General features: G+C 50.1%; 6 protein-coding genes across 6 annotated transcripts; 2 read left to right on the top strand and 4 right to left on the bottom strand.

The window, feature by feature from the left end:
• Nucleotides 1–425: 425 nt before the first annotated feature.
• Nucleotides 426–5,693, top strand: N7519_004315 (bifunctional ATP-dependent DNA helicase/ssDNA endodeoxyribonuclease DNA2; the record flags this gene model as incomplete). Its single annotated transcript, XM_057291091.1, has 6 exons — nt 426–1,358; nt 1,424–2,053; nt 2,113–2,208; nt 2,265–2,759; nt 2,824–3,085; nt 3,160–5,693. The coding sequence occupies 6 exons, from the start codon at nt 426–428 to the stop codon at nt 5,691–5,693; spliced, it is 4,950 nt and encodes a 1,649-aa protein (XP_057152293.1).
• A 646-nt stretch (nt 5,694–6,339) lies between these two features.
• On the bottom strand, nt 6,340–8,736 carry N7519_004316 (uncharacterized protein; the record flags this gene model as incomplete). Its single annotated transcript, XM_057291092.1, has 3 exons — nt 6,340–6,978; nt 7,040–8,469; nt 8,526–8,736. 3 exons carry the CDS (start codon nt 8,734–8,736, stop codon nt 6,340–6,342), a joined length of 2,280 nt encoding a protein of 759 aa, XP_057152294.1.
• A 402-nt stretch (nt 8,737–9,138) lies between these two features.
• On the bottom strand, nt 9,139–10,747 carry N7519_004317 (ribonuclease P protein subunit p40; the record flags this gene model as incomplete). The annotated part of the gene is made up of 7 exons (XM_057291093.1): nt 9,139–9,367; nt 9,421–9,766; nt 9,823–9,966; nt 10,022–10,123; nt 10,197–10,259; nt 10,398–10,542; nt 10,604–10,747. The coding sequence occupies 7 exons, from the start codon at nt 10,745–10,747 to the stop codon at nt 9,139–9,141; spliced, it is 1,173 nt and encodes a 390-aa protein (XP_057152295.1).
• An 844-nt stretch (nt 10,748–11,591) lies between these two features.
• Nucleotides 11,592–13,054, top strand: N7519_004318 (uncharacterized protein; the record flags this gene model as incomplete). The annotated part of the gene is made up of 3 exons (XM_057291094.1): nt 11,592–11,914; nt 11,978–12,290; nt 12,365–13,054. The coding sequence occupies 3 exons, from the start codon at nt 11,592–11,594 to the stop codon at nt 13,052–13,054; spliced, it is 1,326 nt and encodes a 441-aa protein (XP_057152296.1).
• A 778-nt stretch (nt 13,055–13,832) lies between these two features.
• N7519_004319 (putative C6 transcription factor Prf) lies at nt 13,833–16,231 on the bottom strand (the record flags this gene model as incomplete). Its single annotated transcript, XM_057291095.1, has 5 exons — nt 13,833–14,633; nt 14,693–14,941; nt 14,995–15,486; nt 15,543–16,062; nt 16,122–16,231. 5 exons carry the CDS (start codon nt 16,229–16,231, stop codon nt 13,833–13,835), a joined length of 2,172 nt encoding a protein of 723 aa, XP_057152297.1.
• Nucleotides 16,232–17,665: 1,434 nt separating this feature from the next.
• N7519_004320 (mitochondrial 54S ribosomal protein uL2m) lies at nt 17,666–18,952 on the bottom strand (the record flags this gene model as incomplete). The annotated part of the gene is made up of 1 exon (XM_057291096.1): nt 17,666–18,952. The coding sequence occupies one exon, from the start codon at nt 18,950–18,952 to the stop codon at nt 17,666–17,668; it is 1,287 nt and encodes a 428-aa protein (XP_057152298.1).
• Between the last annotated feature and the right edge of the window lie 517 nt (nt 18,953–19,469).

Raw genomic sequence — 19,469 nt, forward strand, 5'->3', positions numbered from 1 at the left:
GCAGGGGAGTGGAGGGGTGCTTCGGCGGGTTGATGTTGAAGCCGTAAAAGGCCGGGAAGCTGTCCAGTTATCGCGCTAGTCTACATTGGGCAATTTTCTTGTCCGCCTTTATGCCTGGTATTTCAGGCAGAGATACGCTCCTGCCTTGGAAAATAGGTGTCAGCAATAAACACGCGACGCGTTCTTATCACATCTGGCCGTCTCCCCATGCCCGCCAACAAGGCGCTGGACTCGCCATTCGTTTCATCTTTGCATATGCACAAAAATCTGAAGTAATTGAACCGGTAAATACCATATTTTAACTGGTACGTTTCATCTCAAACACCCAATATACCCCCATTTCTGACGTTGTCCTGCTCCAGCTTCCCGCGGAATGTATCCTTACCAATTTTGAACGCGTCATTGGATATTTCCGAATCGAAGCAATGGCAACAAATAATGCATACCCCATATCCTCAAACTCACGAACAAAATTGAACGCGTTTCGCTTCCAAGAAGGCGAAGGAGTTCCCGACGGCGCTACCTCGAAAGACGAGACGAAATTGGTTAATGGGAGCAAAGAACATGAACACTCGGGCTCCAATAGTGTGCCAGGGTTGATGCAGACGTCTTCTGGCAAAGGATGTCCTCCGTCCCATGACGCTCAAGCATCTGAATCCCAAGTACAAGAACCAAAGCCGATTAAAGAATGCCCTCAGACTCCGGGAAACAGGATACCTCTGGCGGATTTGATCAGCAACGCTGAGGATTCGTTTGATCCTGCCCCGGGCCCGGAGGTGACGCCAGTCGAGCACGTCATCTGGCAGCATGTGCCTGCCAGCTCAAACCCAGACACCTCGTCCCAGACACCAGGGAGTCGCCGCAGGAAGCGCCGGCACAGTTCTTCGCCTGCTGGCTCTCCCTCGAACGGGAATAAGAAGAAAGTGCAAAAAGAACCTCTTGATCTTCATTCGATACAAGCCCTTTTCAAGACACCACAGCATGATATGGCCGCTGAATTGTGGAATAACTACATGGATAAAAACATGGTCGATGGCCCGGACGACCTTCCACCGCCACGGTTCGCAAATCTTCTTTCCTCTTCGCCCCAGACACCAGGTTCGGGCAGAAAAAGTCGAGATTCGTCTGGGCTGAGACGCGCGATTAGCTGCACTACCGATTTCCCTACCTCTCGAACAAAACGACGACGAGTCAATAGACTAGATGCTGGTCCCAATCGCGGCACATTTCAACGAACCAGCAGCAATGTCGAGTCTGGGAAACCAAAGTCCTCAAGGATCAACTATCTTATGGAGAAGATCGAGAGAAGTATACACATGGCCCTGCCGATGCGGCTCCACCTGGATCGTCGCCTCTGCGTCAACATATGGATGCGCGAAGGTGTCGATCGTCTTCACCCACGAAGGACCATAGGCTTCATAAGGCCGACGAAGAAACCGCCATATCCCCATGTGCTGCACCGCTGGACAAAGTAGGACCTGGGAACTTGCCTGTCCTTCAAGAGTCGTCCTCCGAGTTCGGAGACGATGATCTTGACCAAGGTCTGATGGACCTGGCCGATGCCTCGGAGGATCCTTTCATTGAGCCGGCACATGCATCTAATGAGTTTGCTTCTCTGGGATCTTCTGGCTGGGCTGCCCTTAACGCAGAAAAGTCTCCTTCATGGCAACCCAAAAAGAATCCAATTCTCGACAGCAAACCTGCCATACCCATAGCCCATAATACTACGACTAACGAAACAAAAAGCGACGAATTCGATGACTTTGATGAGGATGAATATGACGATCTGCCTGACAACTTGCAGGAAATACTTGCAAAATGTGACACTAAGCCCGTTCCGGTCAATCCATCAAAGCCAACAACTACTGGGCCATCTCTGCAGAAGCCAGATGCAATGAATGCCCCGGTGAATGGCAGTATGCATAGCAAACCCCCAACCGCTGCACCTGTCAAACCTGAGGTGGCATCATCGGATGATGAGTTTGATGATGATTTTGATCTGGAGGCCATTGAGCAAACTATGAAGCAAGCAGGTGAAGGAGGACCCGCTTATGTTAGTCACTCTTAGTCGCTTAATTTCTAGATATATGCTAAGACAGTCAAAACAAATAGAACCTAAAAGGTCGACAAGCTATCAAACGTTACCAGGTCGTTGACATCACGAAGAGCACATATGTTACTCCGAAAGGACGTACCCAGCCAGAGCAGGTTAGATACCTTGCCCTTGCCCCGGATCTAGTCCCGTCCGCTGACTTTAAGTACAGAGTTTGCTAGTTGAAGACGAGAGAACCCGAGAGCGGAAGACTATTAGCTTGCGAGAGTCATGGTTTGACACTCCCTGCAGCAAAGACTCGTATATCCACCTGGTCGGGGACTTCAACGCAGCTGGCCAATGTGTTGTGGATAATTTGAACCACATGATCATTCTTCATCCCGACCATCTCATTTCCGCTACCGTCGTAGCAGACTCGATAGACTGCCAGCGACGAGCTGTCCTTCAAGATCGAGTCAAAGTCATTGCCGCACTCGAGAGACCGCAAGCCTTCGGAGTGTTTTTCCACGAAGTTTTTCAAGAGGCCCTCAAAGCGAACCAATGGGATATGGAGTCATTGAAGACATTGGTCGAAACCGTCATGGGCAGACACATTGAAGAGCTGTACTCGATTCAAATGAGTGTCCCTGAAGCTGTTGAATATCTCATGAGCAGGATGCCTGCTGTTCTCGACTGGGCAGACGCTTTCCTGCATCTCAAGCCACAGGTATGTCTCACAGCCGATTTGAGGCCTCTTTCGGCCAAGAAACTTCGCTAATCAAGATCAATAGGCCAAGTCTATGGTTGAAGACCGCAATAACTCTAAGCTGAACTTGAGTATCAACAAATTGCTCGAGGTAGAGGAGCACATCTGGTCCCCAATGTATGGCCTGAAAGGCAACATCGATGCGACCGTCCAAGTCACTTGTCGTGAAGATAAAATGGAGAAGAACCTGGTGGTCCCGCTGGAGCTCAAGACTGGGCGAAGGGATACAAACCAGTCCCATAGGGCTCAAACAGCTCTATACACTTTACTCATGTCGGATCGCTATGGTAAGTCATGAGATGTCCTTCAGAGCCTCCAATCGTCTTTCAGCTAGTTGACCAGTTGCTTATAATTGTTGCAGATATCGATGTCACATTCGGGCTTCTCTACTACCTCGAGTTAACAAAAACACTCAGTATCCGTGGGATCCGACACGAACTGCTCCAGATGATCCAGGTGCGCAATCACCTCGCTGGCTATATTCGCGAAAGGCAACAGCTTCCACCGATGTTGAGGAAAGCCCGCCAATGTATTCGATGCTATGCCAGGACCCCTTGCCTCATCTATCATAAGCTCTCCGAGGATGGCGATGGCGAGACCAGCGCACTTGGTGAGGATTTCGATGCAGCTGTCGGTCATCTGAACAACGGTGATCGGGACTTCTTTCGTAAATGGGATGAACTTCTGACCAAAGAAGAAGGTAATCTCGTGAAGTTCCGGCGAGAACTTTGGACATTGCTGAGCAGCGAACGAGAAGCCCTGGGTCGATGCTTCGGGGATGTTGTTATTGATCCGAATTCTGTGTATGAAGAGAACACTGGGACAAAGATAAATCGCTACCATTATACGTTCGTCAAAAGACAAGCGTCTCCTGGTTTCTCCTTTGCTGAATCTCAAATAACTGTGGGTGAACCGATTGTCATTTCGGATGAAAAGGGCCATTTTGCTCTTGCCAACGGATACGTGGTGCATACTAGTTCATCACACATCAAGGTTGGCGTGGACCGGAAACTTCACAATGCACGATCAAGGACGGCTGGCTTCGATGCAGTCACAAATCAGTCTTTCAGAGGAATCATGGAGGTCGGGAAAGAAGAGCCTGCTGCTCTGGAAGACCCAGGTGAACAGCTGGTTTACCGGATCGACAAAGATGAGTTTAGCAACGGCATGGCCATTGTTCGAAACAACCTCATTTGTATGATGGATAAAGACTTGTTCCAAGCGAGACAGCTTCGACGGCTCATTGTTGAGGGGCAGGCACCCGCCTTCAAGACAACATCATCTTCATACGCGATCTCCGATCCTGGCAATCTTAACGTTGATCAAAGACAAGCCATTGACAAAGTGATGAGTGCCAAAGACTATGCTCTTGTCCTTGGAATGCCAGGGACTGGAAAGACCACAACCATTGCCCATATTATTAGGGCCCTTGTCGCACAAGGCAGGAGTGTTCTTCTTACATCTTACACTCACACTGCAGTTGACAACATTCTGCTGAAGATTCGAGACGACAACATTCGTGTGCTGCGTATAGGTGCAACCGCCAAAGTTCATCCAGATGTCCAGGAATTTGCTGATCTTGCCGCAATCCCAAAATCAACCATTGAAGAACTCAAGGATTCATACGAAAAGCCGCAGGTCGTTGCCACTACATGTCTCGGAGTCAACCATAACATTTTCAATCAACGCATCTTTGACTATTGTATTGTGGATGAGGCGTCACAGATCACGCTCCCAGTCTGCCTCGGCCCGATTCGTATGGCAAGGACTTTCATCCTGGTCGGTGACCACTATCAATTGCCGCCGCTTGTGCAGAATAAAGCGGCTCAGGAAGGAGGACTTGATGTCAGTCTCTTCAAACTACTCTCAGATGCACAACCAGATTCGGTTGTCAACCTAGAGCACCAGTACCGCATGTGTGAGGAACTCATGCTACTTTCCAACACTCTGATCTATTCGGGCCGTCTCAAATGCGGCACGCCGCAGGTAGCAGCCCGATCTTTGGATATACCCAACATCAACGCCCTCGATAAATTCCATGTCGACGACTTCAGCCATGCTCAGTCACAATCCCAGCGAGAGATCTGCCCGGGTACACTCAGTAACGCCTGCTGGCTCCAAGACTTACTGAGGCCATCCGCAAAAACGCGACTGGTCAACACCGATCCCATCGGCCCTGCAGCCCTCGAGATAGCACAGGGAAATCGAGTCGTGAACCACATGGAGGTCTTCCTCTGCTCGCAACTTGTGGAGTCATTCATTGCCTGCGGTACTCCCGCCCGCAACATTGGTGTGATTACCTTCTACCGCAGCCAACTCTCGCTCCTTCGCCAGAGCCTGCGAAGCTACACCCCGGATCTGGAAATGCACACTACAGACAAGTTCCAAGGCCGCGACAAAGAGGTTATTATCCTGAGCTGCGTCCGCAGTAACGCTGAAAACAACGTCGGCGAGCTCCTTCGTGACTGGCGTCGTGTCAATGTCGCTTTCACCCGTGCCCAGACCAAGCTCCTGGTTGTCGGCAGCAGATCCACTCTCCGTGACGGTAACGAGCTCCTCTACAAATACGTGCGTCTGATGGAAGGCAAAGACTGGGTTTATAACTTGCCCAGCGGAGCGATAGACAAACATTTCTTCCCTTCCTGTACCACGCAGTCGCAGCTCATGTCCCCGGGTGCGGCCTCGACTCCTGGCTCTGCGAAGGGCAAAGGTAGGGGCAAGAACAAATCACCTTCTTCTCGTCTTTCCCGTGAACCATTGAGCCCACTAGGTTCCCGACAAGCAGCGCCCGGCCTTCGGAAGCCTTCAAAGACAGGTGCAAAGTTGTTCAACGGCACGAAGGTGGTTGGGAACCGGCCCATCCTGCGAGACATAGTGAATGACCTGACGGGCTAACGTACCATGTTTCAATCAAGGTTTTTTTTTCTCTTATTCAGTGTTTAAATGCAAATGGAGGCGTTCTGTTTTATCTCATACGACTTGGCGCGCCGATACAGCCACTCGTCTTGCAAATGTTATGTTTTGGGCTTGGCGAATACATTGGACATCCTGTACGCTCTGGCTATTGCCTAACACTGCAGCCTGTTGGTTATTGGCTGTCAAATGTGCTTGGGGATATGGCTTTCGGATCGTTCTCTTTCGTTATCTGTAGAAAAAGTGCCTTCATGATCAGGATTGGCTTTGGAGACCTCATTTGCTTTTCAAGATTGCTTCCAAGCTCTTCCGGGCCCACCTTAGAAACACCTGCTCTTCTCGTAAATACTATGCATGAAGACTCTATTAATCGAATCTACAGTAGAAAGTGATGAATGAGAAATTGCATTCATGTAGGCTACAATCCATGTGTACCTACTGTAACACCGTGGTCAGAAGCTTGGAATCCTCCGCATAAACAAATCCCCCTTCGAAATATTTAACTCATTCACAAAAAGCAAAGACCTCGTTCTCAACACCTCACCATGATCCTTCGGGGAGAAAAAAAGAGAAAAGACAGAAAGAAAACTTCACAGCCGTGCCGGACAAACACCATCTCTGTCCGATTCTACTTCGTAGAAACTCGTGCCTTCTTCGCCTGGGGTCCGTTCAAGTAGGTTTGGTTGCCGTTAGGGCTAACAGTCCATCGCGCATGATTGTCTGGGTTGGCCACAAAGTTGCTAGGCACAATGTTCTCCATAAACTCGAAAGTTCTCTTGCTGGGCGAAGCGGCAGAAAGGGAAGAAACAGACTGCTTGCGCTCCTTGGTAGGGGTGGAATATATTCCCTGCATTTGGTGGGTGCGTTGCTGAACTTGCTGAGCTGAAACTTGGAGTTGCTGGGTTTGTTGCATCATAGACTGCATGCGCTCCTTAGAAGGCGTAGAATAAGCCCCCTGAATTTGGTGGGTGGGCTGCTGAACTTGCTGAGCCGCTGGGCCTTGGAGCTGCTGGGTTTGGTGCATGAAAGACCGCATGCGTTCCTTAGGAGGGGTGGGATACACTGCTTGCATTTGAGGGGTGGGCTGCTGGACCTGAGCCGGTGAACCTTGAAACTGCTGGTTGATGGGTTGCTGAACTTGCTGAGCCGCTGAGCCTTGGAGCTGCTGGGTTTGGTGCATGAAAGACTGCATGCGCTCCTTAGGAGGGGTAGGATACACTGCTTGAATTTGGTGGCTGGGCTGCTGAACTTGCCGAGCCGCTAACGCCTGGATTTGGTTGGTTTGGTGCATCACAGATTGCATGCGTCCCTTAGGAGGGGTGGGATACACTGCTTGCATTTGGGGGGGTTGGCTGCTGAGCTTGCTGAACCGCTGGCGCCTGAAGTTGCTGGATTTGGTGCATGGAAGACTGCATGTGCTCCTTAGGAGGGGTGGGCTGTTGGACTTGCTGAGCCGGTGAACCTCGGAGCTGCTGATGGATGGGCTGCTGAGCTTGCTGAGCCGCTGGCGCCTGAAGTTGCTGGATTTGGTGCATGGAAGACTGCATGCGCTCCTTGGAAGGGGTGGGATAAACTGCTTGCATTTGGTGGTTGGGCTGCTGAGCTTGCTGAGTCGCTGCAGCTTGGGATCGCTGGCGTTGTTGCATCGCATGCTGCTTCTGTTGCTGACACCGGTATTGACGGACCTGCTCTTTGTGCTGCAAGACCTTTTGATGGCACAGCTTAAACTGCTGTTCGTTGATCTGACGCTGCTGTTCGTAGATCTGAAGCTGCTGTGGATCTCCGCGCGGCTGGCGTTTGAGATGAGCAGCCTGCTGCTGAAGTTGCTTCCATTCAATACGAAGATACTGCTCTTGATTTCGGAGACGTTCTTCAAGTTGAAGCTGCTGCTGCTGGCTGGGATGGCCCGCCGGCACTGGAGTCATCGAGGCAGGGACAGAAGTTTCCGGAGCAGGGACAGGAGTCTTCGGGGCGAGGAAACGGATTGGAGCAGGCGCCTGTGCCATCGGGGCAGGCGCAATCTTCTGAGGTGGTGTGACTGGGACTGAAGTTGTCTTCCCTTTCGCCTTGCGTGGGGTGCTTTGGGCCTTTGTCTTCTTCTGTTTTTTGTGTAGCGCATCATCTTGTTTCCTCTTGGGAACCCGCTTGCCTTTCTGCTTGGGTGGCTGAGTGCGCGATTTGGCTTGTGGCAAAGCAAAAACCTTGACCGTGCCAGTTGCTGTACCGGAGGTGGGAGGAGCGACTTGGGCGACCGGGGCAGCATTGGCGACTGGAACAACATGGGTGGCTTGGCTAGTTGGAGGGGTGACTTGAGTAACCGAGGCCTCAGTGGCAGCAGTGAGTTGAACAGCTGGATCAACGATCGGAGTGTGTTGGGTGACTGAAGTAGCGACTTGGGTGACCGGAGCAGCAGTGACAGGAGCGACTTCAGCGGCTGTATCAATGGTGACCGGAGCGTTTTGGGTGGTTGGAGCATTGTTGGTGGGAGTAACTTGAACGACCGCAAGGGGAGGACCCAGGTCGGCGTTCTCGAGGGAGTTGAGGGTATCCAGCGGATAGACTGTCGGCTGGTTGGTGCAGGCGCTCAGTGGGGTCACGTCATCAACCTCGTCAACCACGATGGGAGTAGATGATTCAGGGTCAAGCTCAAGGTGATCCTCAGTCGCTGGACCAATGACAGGGTCAACACCGAGTTCAAGAAAGGCCTTGTCAAAGGTAGAGCCGGGAGTCTCATTGGGGTCTCCTTCGAAGCGATATCCTAGGAACACAAGTCAGTTCAGTCCGATAATCCTAAATCAGGAGGATGTAATTTACCATTAGCACGAGCAAGTTCCCAGAGGGTCATGCAGGAACCATCAGCGCGGAAAATCTTCGCAGGCACTTTCCATTCGTCGAGGGCCAAGATAGCCTGCTGTGGATCTTCATCATAAGGCGCATCGGCAAGGGCGTCGGTGGTAGCCTTATTTGGAGCTTTCTCAGAAGGCTCCTCGATAAATGCGTCGGTAAAAAACTGAGTAGGCTCCATAACGAATGATGGGATGAAAAGAGAATGTGAATGATAGTACAGGTAGATTGTAGAGTCAAGGAAGGTGCAGAAACATGAAAATTGATAGAAGATATGAATGAAGTGTGTCAATTGCTGAACGAGTGGAAGACTCTCAGAGCAACGACTATGGAATAGCTAATTGTATTTTGTAGCTATGAATGGGTAATGGATGAATGGATAATGGATGGGGAAGAAAATGCGAGTATGGGGAAGGAAGGAAGGAGAAAGGAAGACGGAAGGAAGGAAGAAGAAGAAGAATGAAGAGGATTGTGGGAAGCTGCGTGGTGTGTTCTCTCCAGGGCAAGATAATGGGGTTGGTGTGGATGAAGCCCTGAAGAAATCCCCCATGGGGTGTGAGTCGACAAAGGGCACAGGGTTAGGTCAGGGTTCGGTCACCGATGCCCCCATCAACTCCCAACATAGAGTCATACGACCATCAGATCCACTGGTTCGTTTGCTATCCTGAGATTCTTCTGTTTGTTTGGGTTCAGGTTCACTAGGTTCCCTAGGAAGGACCATAACCGTGAAGCCGTCCCTTCCCTCCACGGCCTCTTTGCCCAAAGTAGCGACGGCAAGCGCAAACCAGGATAGATTGCTAGCCTTGCTTTGCCTATTGGACGTCAGTTCTCAACCAGAATACCATAGGGAACATTCGGAACTCACAATAGATTCAGGAACAGCTGCATGATCCAACGGGACGATATCAAACCGTGCCATTTTAAGCTCATCAAATCAGAGGTCTGGCTTCCATCTGCGTCTGGAACTGCATAACGACTCAGGTACGGATCGACGTCATCTTCCCCAGATAACCGGGGGGAAGCCATCTGGACCATGGCAAGCCATTCGGACAGGGAGCCACAGTGTTCCTGCAGATCACCTTCCGACATTTTCTCAAGTACTTTCCCCTTTTCGTTAAAAAACGGCGGAGTGATTATTTGCTCGTGATCAATTTCCTGTGGCTCGCAGGTAATCAACTGCGGTTGGACCTTATTGATCGGCTTGGTTCCTGCTACAACTTTTAGTAAGTTATTGCTATTTCCCTTTTCGGATTCGGGCCATAATCACCTTCATCCTGACCAGGATTGCTTTCCAGGTCGTGGAAGAGCCAGGCCATTGATTGAGTCAGAACATTGGTGAATGCCCATACGATTCTTTCGAAGCCTTTCTTGCCATGTAACATGGAGGGCAGCCGCAAGTTCAATTCTACCACTGACAACATAATTAGTAAATATTCGCCGAGCCCATTTGCTCTGGTTGCACACACAGAATCTTTCTTTGGCATGTTTTCTGCCGCCGCTGCGACAAGGCTTGCCTGTGAGACCTGTTCGCTCATAGATCTCCTTTCCTAGTTCCATTCGAAGTACCCCTGTTTCCATTCGAGTCAATTCTCGGCTCCGCAACGACAAGACCCTTCCAATCACAGCTTCAGGAGAACGAACCATCTCGGAGTGTGAAGACATTATCGGATCCTGAACGTCCTTCGGATATCATCAATATATTCCCTATGTCCCAAGTCAGTTCAGGTCAGTCTGCCGTCTTCGAGAAAGTGGTCTCTCTGGGCACAAAAGCGGTCTGGTGCCAACTGAGGGCCACTCAAATATGGAAGAGCTTTTGGACTGATCCGGCGGAGACAAAAATACCTGATTTGATATATGTATTGAAGAAATCATGCTCAAGCAGAGCCGAAGGAGCCATGAAGACTCGTGCATATCGAGGTTTTTCTAGTTTGCTCTCGAGCGACGGCTTGATCTGCAAGTAAAACTCCTTGGGCAAGATAACCTCGACCTATACCCAATGATCAGTCCAATGACCTTCCATTTCTCAAGGCAAGCCACAGGCCACCTACTGAGTGTACGAATGCATGATTTTGAATCGTTGAAAAGGGCAATCTCTTGCCCGGGATCTGCTTTGGGTCGATGAATGCCGGCAGCTGAGCGATGGTAGTGAAGCACTTTTCACGACGCGACGCATCGTCCACTTCTTCAAACATGCTTTCTCTGATAGTCTTCGAAGTGATGCTTAATGTTGACAATTGAAGCTCTTGAATTCTGCAGGGTCAATTTTTCAGCCGAAGGGTGAGGTCCGATTAAGCTCGGGCTTATCGGACCCATAAGGCTGCAGCTATCAAAGCTTCCACATTCAACTGTTGAATTGGAATTTGGAGTATTTTCACAACGTCTAGGTAACAATATAGGAATATTGTAGAGGTACTAGATGTATTGAATTCGAAGGCATATATGAATCAAGATAATATGTATCAATAAATATCAACAGCCTCGAAACTGTAACCTGTATAATGGCTCAATGTAGTGCTTTTATGTCAACTTGTGAGAGATACCTAAACCTGGAGTTTCCTTCTAATTCTACTATATTGAAATTTCCTCAAACGGCTTTCATTATGTAACCATGTATATATAGAGCCAAAAAAATTATGCTATCCATTAGAATATAACTATACTGTGAATTAGAATGCAAAGTCTACCAACATACACAGCACTGGAATAAACAAGATGCATAGAATAACTTTAAAGTAACTATAATGTGCCAATTGCAACCTAAACAACTTTAGGTCTTATGACATACATGCATAGTTCCTGGTGGTGTTCCTTGGTATACAACGTGTAGAACGCATTTCTCCCCTCTAGGTGCCGTGCCAAACGGTGAGACCCGGAAAATTACAGAACTCACTGGTTCCTCACTTGTCGCTTCCTTTTATCCTAATTTCTTTTCTTTTCTTTCTTTTTTTTTTTGTTTTGGCGATTGAAACGCAAATACGCAAATTGGACCCGAACTAATAAGGCAGAAAATGTTGGGTGCCTGAGGCGGATATCGTGATGGCGGCACCCGATAACGATCCCCCGGCAGTATCGGGCCTCCCAGAGGCGGTATCTGAGTACTCTCCGTCTGTCCATCATTCTTCGAATAGCATCCAGCCTGAGCTTCTAAGTTCTACCGCTTCTACTTCTGCTACTGCTTCTGCCGCTGGTTCGAATGCAGGTAGTCCAGTCTCGCGCCAATTGCTAGAGGAGGAAGACGAAGAGATGGCGCCCGCTCCGCGTCGCGAGCTCCTACACAAGGATCACTTTGCATTTGTGTTTGGGAGCGTGAAGACCCAAAACTACTTAGACCCTGTCTCCAAGGGACCAGGCTCTCACACGTAAGTCTGGCTTTTTGCGCCAGGGGCTATCGCTCATTTACTGACAACGGTCTGGGACCACAGGATCCGCACTCTTGCTTGGAACCCCACGGGCCAGCTGATTGCGACTGGCTCAGCAGATCGCACTTTACGAATCTGGAACCCGGACCGTCCTCATGTACGATACTCTACTGAATTGCGCGGCCACACCGCTGGTATTGAGAAGGCTCTTTTCAACCCAGTCCGCGATGCGGAGCTAGCTAGTTGCTCGGCTGATGGTACAGTGCGCTTCTGGGATGTGCGCTCCAAGACATGTGTGAGCCGTCTCGATGTCGGCGGCGAAGCATTTACACTCTCCTGGTCTGCTGACGGCAGCACAATGATCGTCGGCAAGAAGGTAATCATGCAGCGCTGCGACTCCGCAGACTTGATGCCTCATGAGAAAGCCACTAACATACGATATGTGAACAGGACGACACCTTGATCCCCATCTCCGTTCAATTCCCCTCCTCTCCTACCACCCACCCCGATGGCGTGAACGCCCTCAACCTCCCCTCCTCTACACCCGGCGCAACCACATACACAGCTCTCGACCCTCATCCTCAGACCGTCCAAACAAATGCGACAACCTTCTCCTGGTGCATGCCGACACCCGAACGTCCGGAGCAGCATGTATTTGTGACTACTGGTGAAGGCAAGGTCAAAATCATGTCCTACCCTTCCTTCGATATTATGCACACTCTCAACGCCCACACCTCGGCCTGCCTTTCAATTGCACTCGCCCCGACAGGCCGATACCTCGCAGTTGGCGGAAGCGACGCTCTCATCTCCCTCTGGGACACAACCGACTGGATCTGTCGTCGCACTTTGTCCAGCGAAAATGGTGGCGCTATTCGTGGCGTGAGCTGGAGCTTCGATGGCCGCTTCATTGTTGGCGCATGCGATGAGATTGGATGTGGTGGTAATGGACTGGAGATCTTCCATGCTGAGTCTGGTGATAGCATTTACACAATTCCTACTGCTGGTGTCAATGCTGGTGTCTCTGCTGTTGCGTGGCATCCCTCTCGCTACTGGCTCGCTTACTCGACTACCACTGATGGACCTGGTAGTTCCAGCGCTGGAGGCTTGAAGATTGTCGGTGCTGCTGGTGGTGGTCTGTAATCTCGAGCATTCTATTGTACTTCCTATTCTTCAGCAAGCTTTGCTTTTGCCTCTGGCCTCTGTGATCTAGATTATTATCAGAAATTATCATGAATGGACGTAGTGAAAAGACCAAAGGGGTGGCTAAGTAAGATCAACGGATTTCTTAAGATTTCAATGTATTATTGTAGAGATTGGTTATTAACATGAAGTAACAGGCCCCAAATACTCCGATTGCAACCGCATAAGCTATCCAAGAGTGAAGAGTTCCGCCCCAAAAAGACCGTTCATTCGTTCGTCATCAAATCATTCAAAAGCAGAGCTTAATGGAAGCTTATCAGGCTGCCACTTTGCTCGAACACTGTGGCAAGAAGAGAATTGCAAAGGAATTTGCAGTTCCGTGGTGGGTAAATTAACCAAGTCCTCAGTCCAAAGTCCTCGGCCCGAGTCTGTGGAATTAGGAGGCCGGTCTCTGGCATATATCAATGTCAGCCCAGGGCGGGGATGGAAACCAATAGCAAACGAGAAGTATCCAATAGGATGACGACATGCTCCGAGTCTCATATGAGATCCCCAGTTTGATAAAGGCGCCTATCGGTCGTCCTGATTAGTGAGAGCCTAGGATCTTGGATTCTGAGCGGGCTCAGAGAATACAAAGCCCCGATGTCGTTCGTTGAGCGGCAGCATGAGAAGGCTTCATTTGTTGAAAAAAAAAACTCAAGTTTGGTGGGTTTTTGACGTCATTGGCTATTCAACCAAGATCATTTTGTAGGAAAGTATAGTCCACCGCGCGATGTGCTCACGATGGCCGCCAGTTCTCCCAGCCAGCGTTGGTCCCATTTTCACCCGGCATTTGGGTATCCAACATCTGAGCCCATTGAGATTCACTGAAAGTCTCCATGTTTAAACTGCCAAAGTCTTCATTGCCCGTTTCCGGATTTGGAGCTGGAAGGTCCCACGCGGAGGGCATGGAAAAGATTCCCGATGCTCCTGCGGCAACTGACGGGCTATCAGAGCTGCTTGGATAAAACCGCCCAGCCATAGAACCTAAATCAGTGGCTTGCGGGTTTGTATTCCCTTGCGGCATGATGTTTGAATTGACCTTGTCAAAGGACGGTCCCGACGCCTGACTCGGATATACCGAGCTTGTCTTTTGATTCTTGTTTCCGGGTGGTGGGTCGTCAGCACCATTGATGGAATAGGAGGTGTTGGAGGATGAATTCAAGGTCGAGGGGGTGGGATGGTCTGATGGTGGGTTGTTTCTGTCGCTGAGGTTGCCGAAATCAGGCGGAAAATCCATGTCCATATCGATAATGGCACCTGGTGGTCCGGCTTGGTCCATTTTAGGGCCTGTCGCCTGAGTGGAAGTTCCGAAAAAGTGACGCGTGTCGTCGCCATTATAGAGTGGTCCTGTGGTGGGCGGTGCTGTGGAGTCCCTGTTCCGGCTAGGGAGGGAAGTCCTCAAGCCAGCAGGCATAGGCTGTTGTTGATTGCCACCGCGGTTGGCACTGTATTGTGGGGAGGGCTCCTTCGCCATCCCTTGTGTTTGGCGGAGGTTGTACAAAGGATTGCAATCCACCTTATCGTGGCAGTATGTTTGCTAGAGAAAAATAAGATTAGCTTCGATCAGCCATTAGGGAACAAGTCAGGGAAACCTACTACAATCGAATGTGCAGCAGACATGCTTTTCTGTCTATCGTCCAAAGCGCGAATGCCAGTTCCGTCAAGGTCAACATCCAATTGAACAAGGAAGGACTCGGTCAGAGGATTTTTGTTCTTCATGGCGTTTAGAGCGGAGACGAGAAATTGCAACGAGGAATGAACGCTCGAATCCTCTGGTCGGGACTTAAGATACTGCACAAAGACACGGGCAGCAATATAGAGACAAAACGACATGAAAGGATTTAGCTGCAAGGCGTTAGTGAAACTGATTTTGGGCAAGTAACTCAGTAGAGACTCACGCTCGTCAAATCAACATGGCTGATCATCTTCATGGTACTCGAAATCTGATTCGCGGCAACAAGGCATCTGCGCTTACTCTCGGTCGTAATCTGATTCGGCATCTTGTTTTTTTCGGCCTTGAATATTGCCGCTTGGTGAAGACAGATGGTTGAAGTATGGATGCTCATGTTGGCAAAAATGACGTTCACGTCCGATATACCACTTGGAAGTCGGAGATGATCAGGCAAGGAGAGCGAAATGTGCAGAAGAATATTATCATGGCTTCTGTGGCGCTTCCAAAACTCCCCATTGAGGTCATGGTCGTTGTCTTGAGGCTGAGGCCGATGGATGTGTATGAGGTTACGACCAAAGAGACTTGCTAAAACCACCACGCATGCAAAAGGGGCTAGTGTAGAGACGCCGTCTCCGGTTAGAATATCGTTTAGTGGAAGTGTCCGCTGTGGCTTGCTCTTCATAAAGGATTCTTCGGATGCGGGGAGGTTGGTCATGATCTGGTTGTTGTCAGCCTGTCACCCTCCGCTAGAGGGTTCACGAACGAGATACTGACATCGTTCTCATCAATAAGAATGGGCCAACCAGTTCCAACGCTCGAATATCTATCTATGGCAAATGCGCCCCAGAAGACTCTCCTGCGTTCTTCGCGCTCCGTCCAATCTTTCGGTGGTAAGATCGATTGTTTGACGTCGAGACCAACGCCATCAAGCCGATTCAATCCCAGCATCAGTGCTAGTCTTCCAGCTTTACCAACGCTCAGCCAGGCTCGCGGGAAGAAGATCATTCGGAATTCATATGTGCCGATAAATATCCATGTTTGGCAATGTGCTAAACTGACGATGTTCTCTCCGAATCCTTTCATTTCGTCCATCTCGGCGTACTTGCGTGCCCGCTGGTAGAAATGATTATGTAGAAAGAAATATTTGTCACTGACGGATGCGGCATGGCACCACATAATGTATCGCAGACAGATTGGTGGTCGCATATTAGGGGCGAGATTCAGGGCTGCATAGTAACGGGGGCGGTGGATGATGGGCATCATTGGATAGATCTTCTCAAAGAATAAAGCATCCCTAGACGGCACCATTGTATTAGAGACCAATTCAAGTAGAAAGCCGCATATAACACGTACAGTTCATCGACCACGTCCTGTGAAGGAAGGGGCTCCTCCAGCCCTAGACTGATCAAGTCCCATGGAGAGTTGCTGTTGCCCTGGGTAGTTGGCTGCGGAGGATATAACATTTGACTTGGCTGGCCTGCGCCGGGGGCAGTGGAATCTGGAAACGAGCCATTCATGTGACCTCCAATACCTCCTAGCCCTCCTAGGTCCGAGAGGTCAGGCAAATCCAGTATAGGTTCATCGGTGATGGGTGCAGCAAATGCATTATCCAATGGTTGAGATGGGGAGTTTCGATGTGTGGGTTCCGGATCCTGGCCTTTGAGAAGAGTCTCTACTTGAGCTGATGCAGTTATTATCGTTAGCGATATAGCTCACTGCCAATGCAGCCTTGCAACAATTGCTGTCAACGAGTTCGTACCTAATCGCGCTTCAAGCTGCTTGACATATCCCCGTTTGGGACCACTCTTCTTGCGAACTTCATCGTAAGAACATTCATGTCCCAGACGTGAGCAAGTCCCACAGCTCGGCCGTCTCCCATCACACCTTAGTTTCCTCCTCCGACAGACAACACATGCGATGCGCTTCGGGCGGGGAACGAAGTTGCTTTCTCCCGTGCTAGTACTTTCGGCAGCGGCACCACTTTCACCAGGCATGAATTCCATTTGAGACGAGCCGAATTCTGTGGAGTATTGCGACGATTCGGGTCCAAAATTGGACGGCGGAAGTGCCGCCATGGCGGGCTTGATTGCACACTGATGATCTCGAGATGTGATGTAGTAGCTGAGTAATTCAAATGAATGAATTGATCTTGGCGAACTCTGGCTTGTCCGGGCGCGATTTGTTTTAGGCAGAACCTGGAATGACGCGAATAGGATAGACCTGAGGCGTCCGAGCCAGGAACATCCAACTGTTGGAGATATACCGAGGTGGGGATGTGAAAAGGAAGTTCTATGAATGACGACGGAAGTTCGTATCAGGAGAGGCTGAGCGCTCCTCCGGCCCGACCTGTCTTTATGAAGAAATATAGAATTAGAGAACCCCTATTTTGTTCGTTTCGATCGGATTCTAATTGAAACCATGGGGAAGTCTTGAATTTCCATATCCCCAATAAGAGCGTTGACAGGTGCGATCAGCAGAGGGCCACGCACCAGCGACATTGCCTAAAGGCTTGGCACGCATCTGCCCAGATCGACGCGCTAAGCACAGTAAAGGCCGAGTACATTATATACAACATTTATGTAAACCTACTATGTGCAAAGAGATGAAACGGTTTATAAATCTATTTTCTTTCGCTTTGAATGTATATGGCCTCGAGCCATCGTACTGTACAGTGCCCATTGCCCGAGTTTCAGTCAGATGGCAGATGCGCAAAACAATAATCCCCAAGAAATAGCGCATGATAGAAGAAACGATGAGACATTTAATGTGCCAAAAAAAGGAAAAGATATCGTACAGTCATCCTCTGCGCGGTAGGGATGAGGTATAGGGTGAGGAGGTACAAATGGTTCGGGGGCAAAGCAGAGTGAAATGGCCACTTCGGCAAAGCAGCATCATCTCTAGTTGTATCCACGACGGCGCTTTCCTTGGTTGCGAGGTCTGGGATGAACAACAGCCTTGTTGATCTTCCACTTCGGGCGGGTCTTGTAGCCGGATTTGGTCTGGGGGTGAAAATTAAGAGTCAGTCCCAAGCAGTTCAGATGATGCGAAATAAAAGGATATACATACCGGAATACCCAAGGACTCTTCGGGTCAACGTTACCCTTAGACTTGCCTCGTCCACCACCGTGAGGATGGTCCATGGCGTTCATGGCCAGACCACGCACCGTCGGACGAATGTTAAGCCAGCGTGAGCGACCAGCCTTTCCAAGTTGGGCGTATTGGTAGTTCGGGTTGCTGGCAATACCAACGGTAGCACAGCAGTCCTTGTGAATAAGTCGAATCTCACCACTTGAGAGACGGACTGTAATGTGCTGCGCCAGACGGTCCAGCTTCTGCTGCTCGCGCTGCGACATGGGCTTCTTTTCGGCCTCGGGCTGTCCATCTTGAACCGTTTGCTGGCGGGAATCACTACCCTTGGCCACAACTGTAGCATATGTTCCAGCACTCCGACACAGTTGGCCACCCTTTCCGGGTCGCAACCCCAAGTTGAAGATCAATGTTCCCACCGGAACCATGTGCAACGGCAGACAGTTTCCTCTCCAGGCTGTTCTCGCGGCGAGCACACCGGGATCGACAGTGCTGCCCATGCTCTTCCACAAATCTTCAGGAATTCCGGACATGTAACTCTGGACCACGTCGCCGGCGCGCATACCATCTGCTGCGAGAATGTAGCTCAACTTGCCGGTCTCCTTACTAACAGTCAGAGCGATGTGTGCAGTGCGCCCGGGATCATACTCGATACGCTCCACTGTGTGCGGCCCCGGAGCCATGCGCAGGAAATCGATTGTCCGAATTCGACGCTTGGCACCACCTCCATGATGGCGGACAGTAACTCGGCCAGAGTTGTTTCGACCACCCTTGGCGTGGCCACGCTTAGGGAACGTTAATTTGTGAACCGGGCGGCCTTTCCACAGATGATCATTCACAGGACGCCGCAGATGTCTCACACCGGGGGTGCGCGGAGTGTAAGTGCGCAGCTGAATGCCAGAAGAATCGCGGCCGGGGGGAGGAGCAAACGAGACGTTCGGGTCAATAAAAGAGTTCAATGGTGTTTCGGTAGGCTTGGGCTTGTTCTTCTCAATTTCGTTCACAATTGTCGAATAGCCACGAACTGGCGAGGGTAGAGATGGTAGACACCTAAAGGGCAGCCGAATGCCCCGTAGGGCAATTCGGGGTTGGAGCATTGCTGCCAAAGGATGGGGGAGGAAGGGGAAAGGTGAGGTTTGAAGGAATCAATTGGTTAAAAGTGTGGTCGATGAAAGCCAAAAATGACAATGGAGCAGACCAACAAAGACTCAACAGCTCCTCTCCTCTGCTTTGTAGATATGCACCGGACTCTCTACAGAAACAAAAAGTTCACCCGACCACGTGACTTTCCTCCTGCACCGCCTCTTCCACCGCCACTCATCACATGTGGCGCATGTGCGAATCCATCCATGGCTCCAGTTTGACCGCCTTATATCGAATTCGATCACGTGATTTCTTTGTTACAGGAGGTCCGATACTATACGAAACCGAAACGCCATTGTTGTCCGAGCAACCAGTTTATTTACCCATCGCCATACTCACGCGTATCTCCCTTCATTGCTGGATCTACTTTTCTAACCTATCTTAACTCGTCTTTTGCTTGATTCGATTCGGTTTTTCATTGCTCAGCTTAATTCTTCATTCTAGAATTTTTACACCAAAAAGGGCTCGAAG

The sequence above is a fragment of the Penicillium mononematosum genome (genome assembly GCF_028829835.1).
Source record: "Penicillium mononematosum strain IBT 11891 chromosome Unknown utg000002l:1.0-8112719.0:1.0-8118358.0, whole genome shotgun sequence".
Taxonomy (NCBI): domain Eukaryota; kingdom Fungi; phylum Ascomycota; class Eurotiomycetes; order Eurotiales; family Aspergillaceae; genus Penicillium; species Penicillium mononematosum.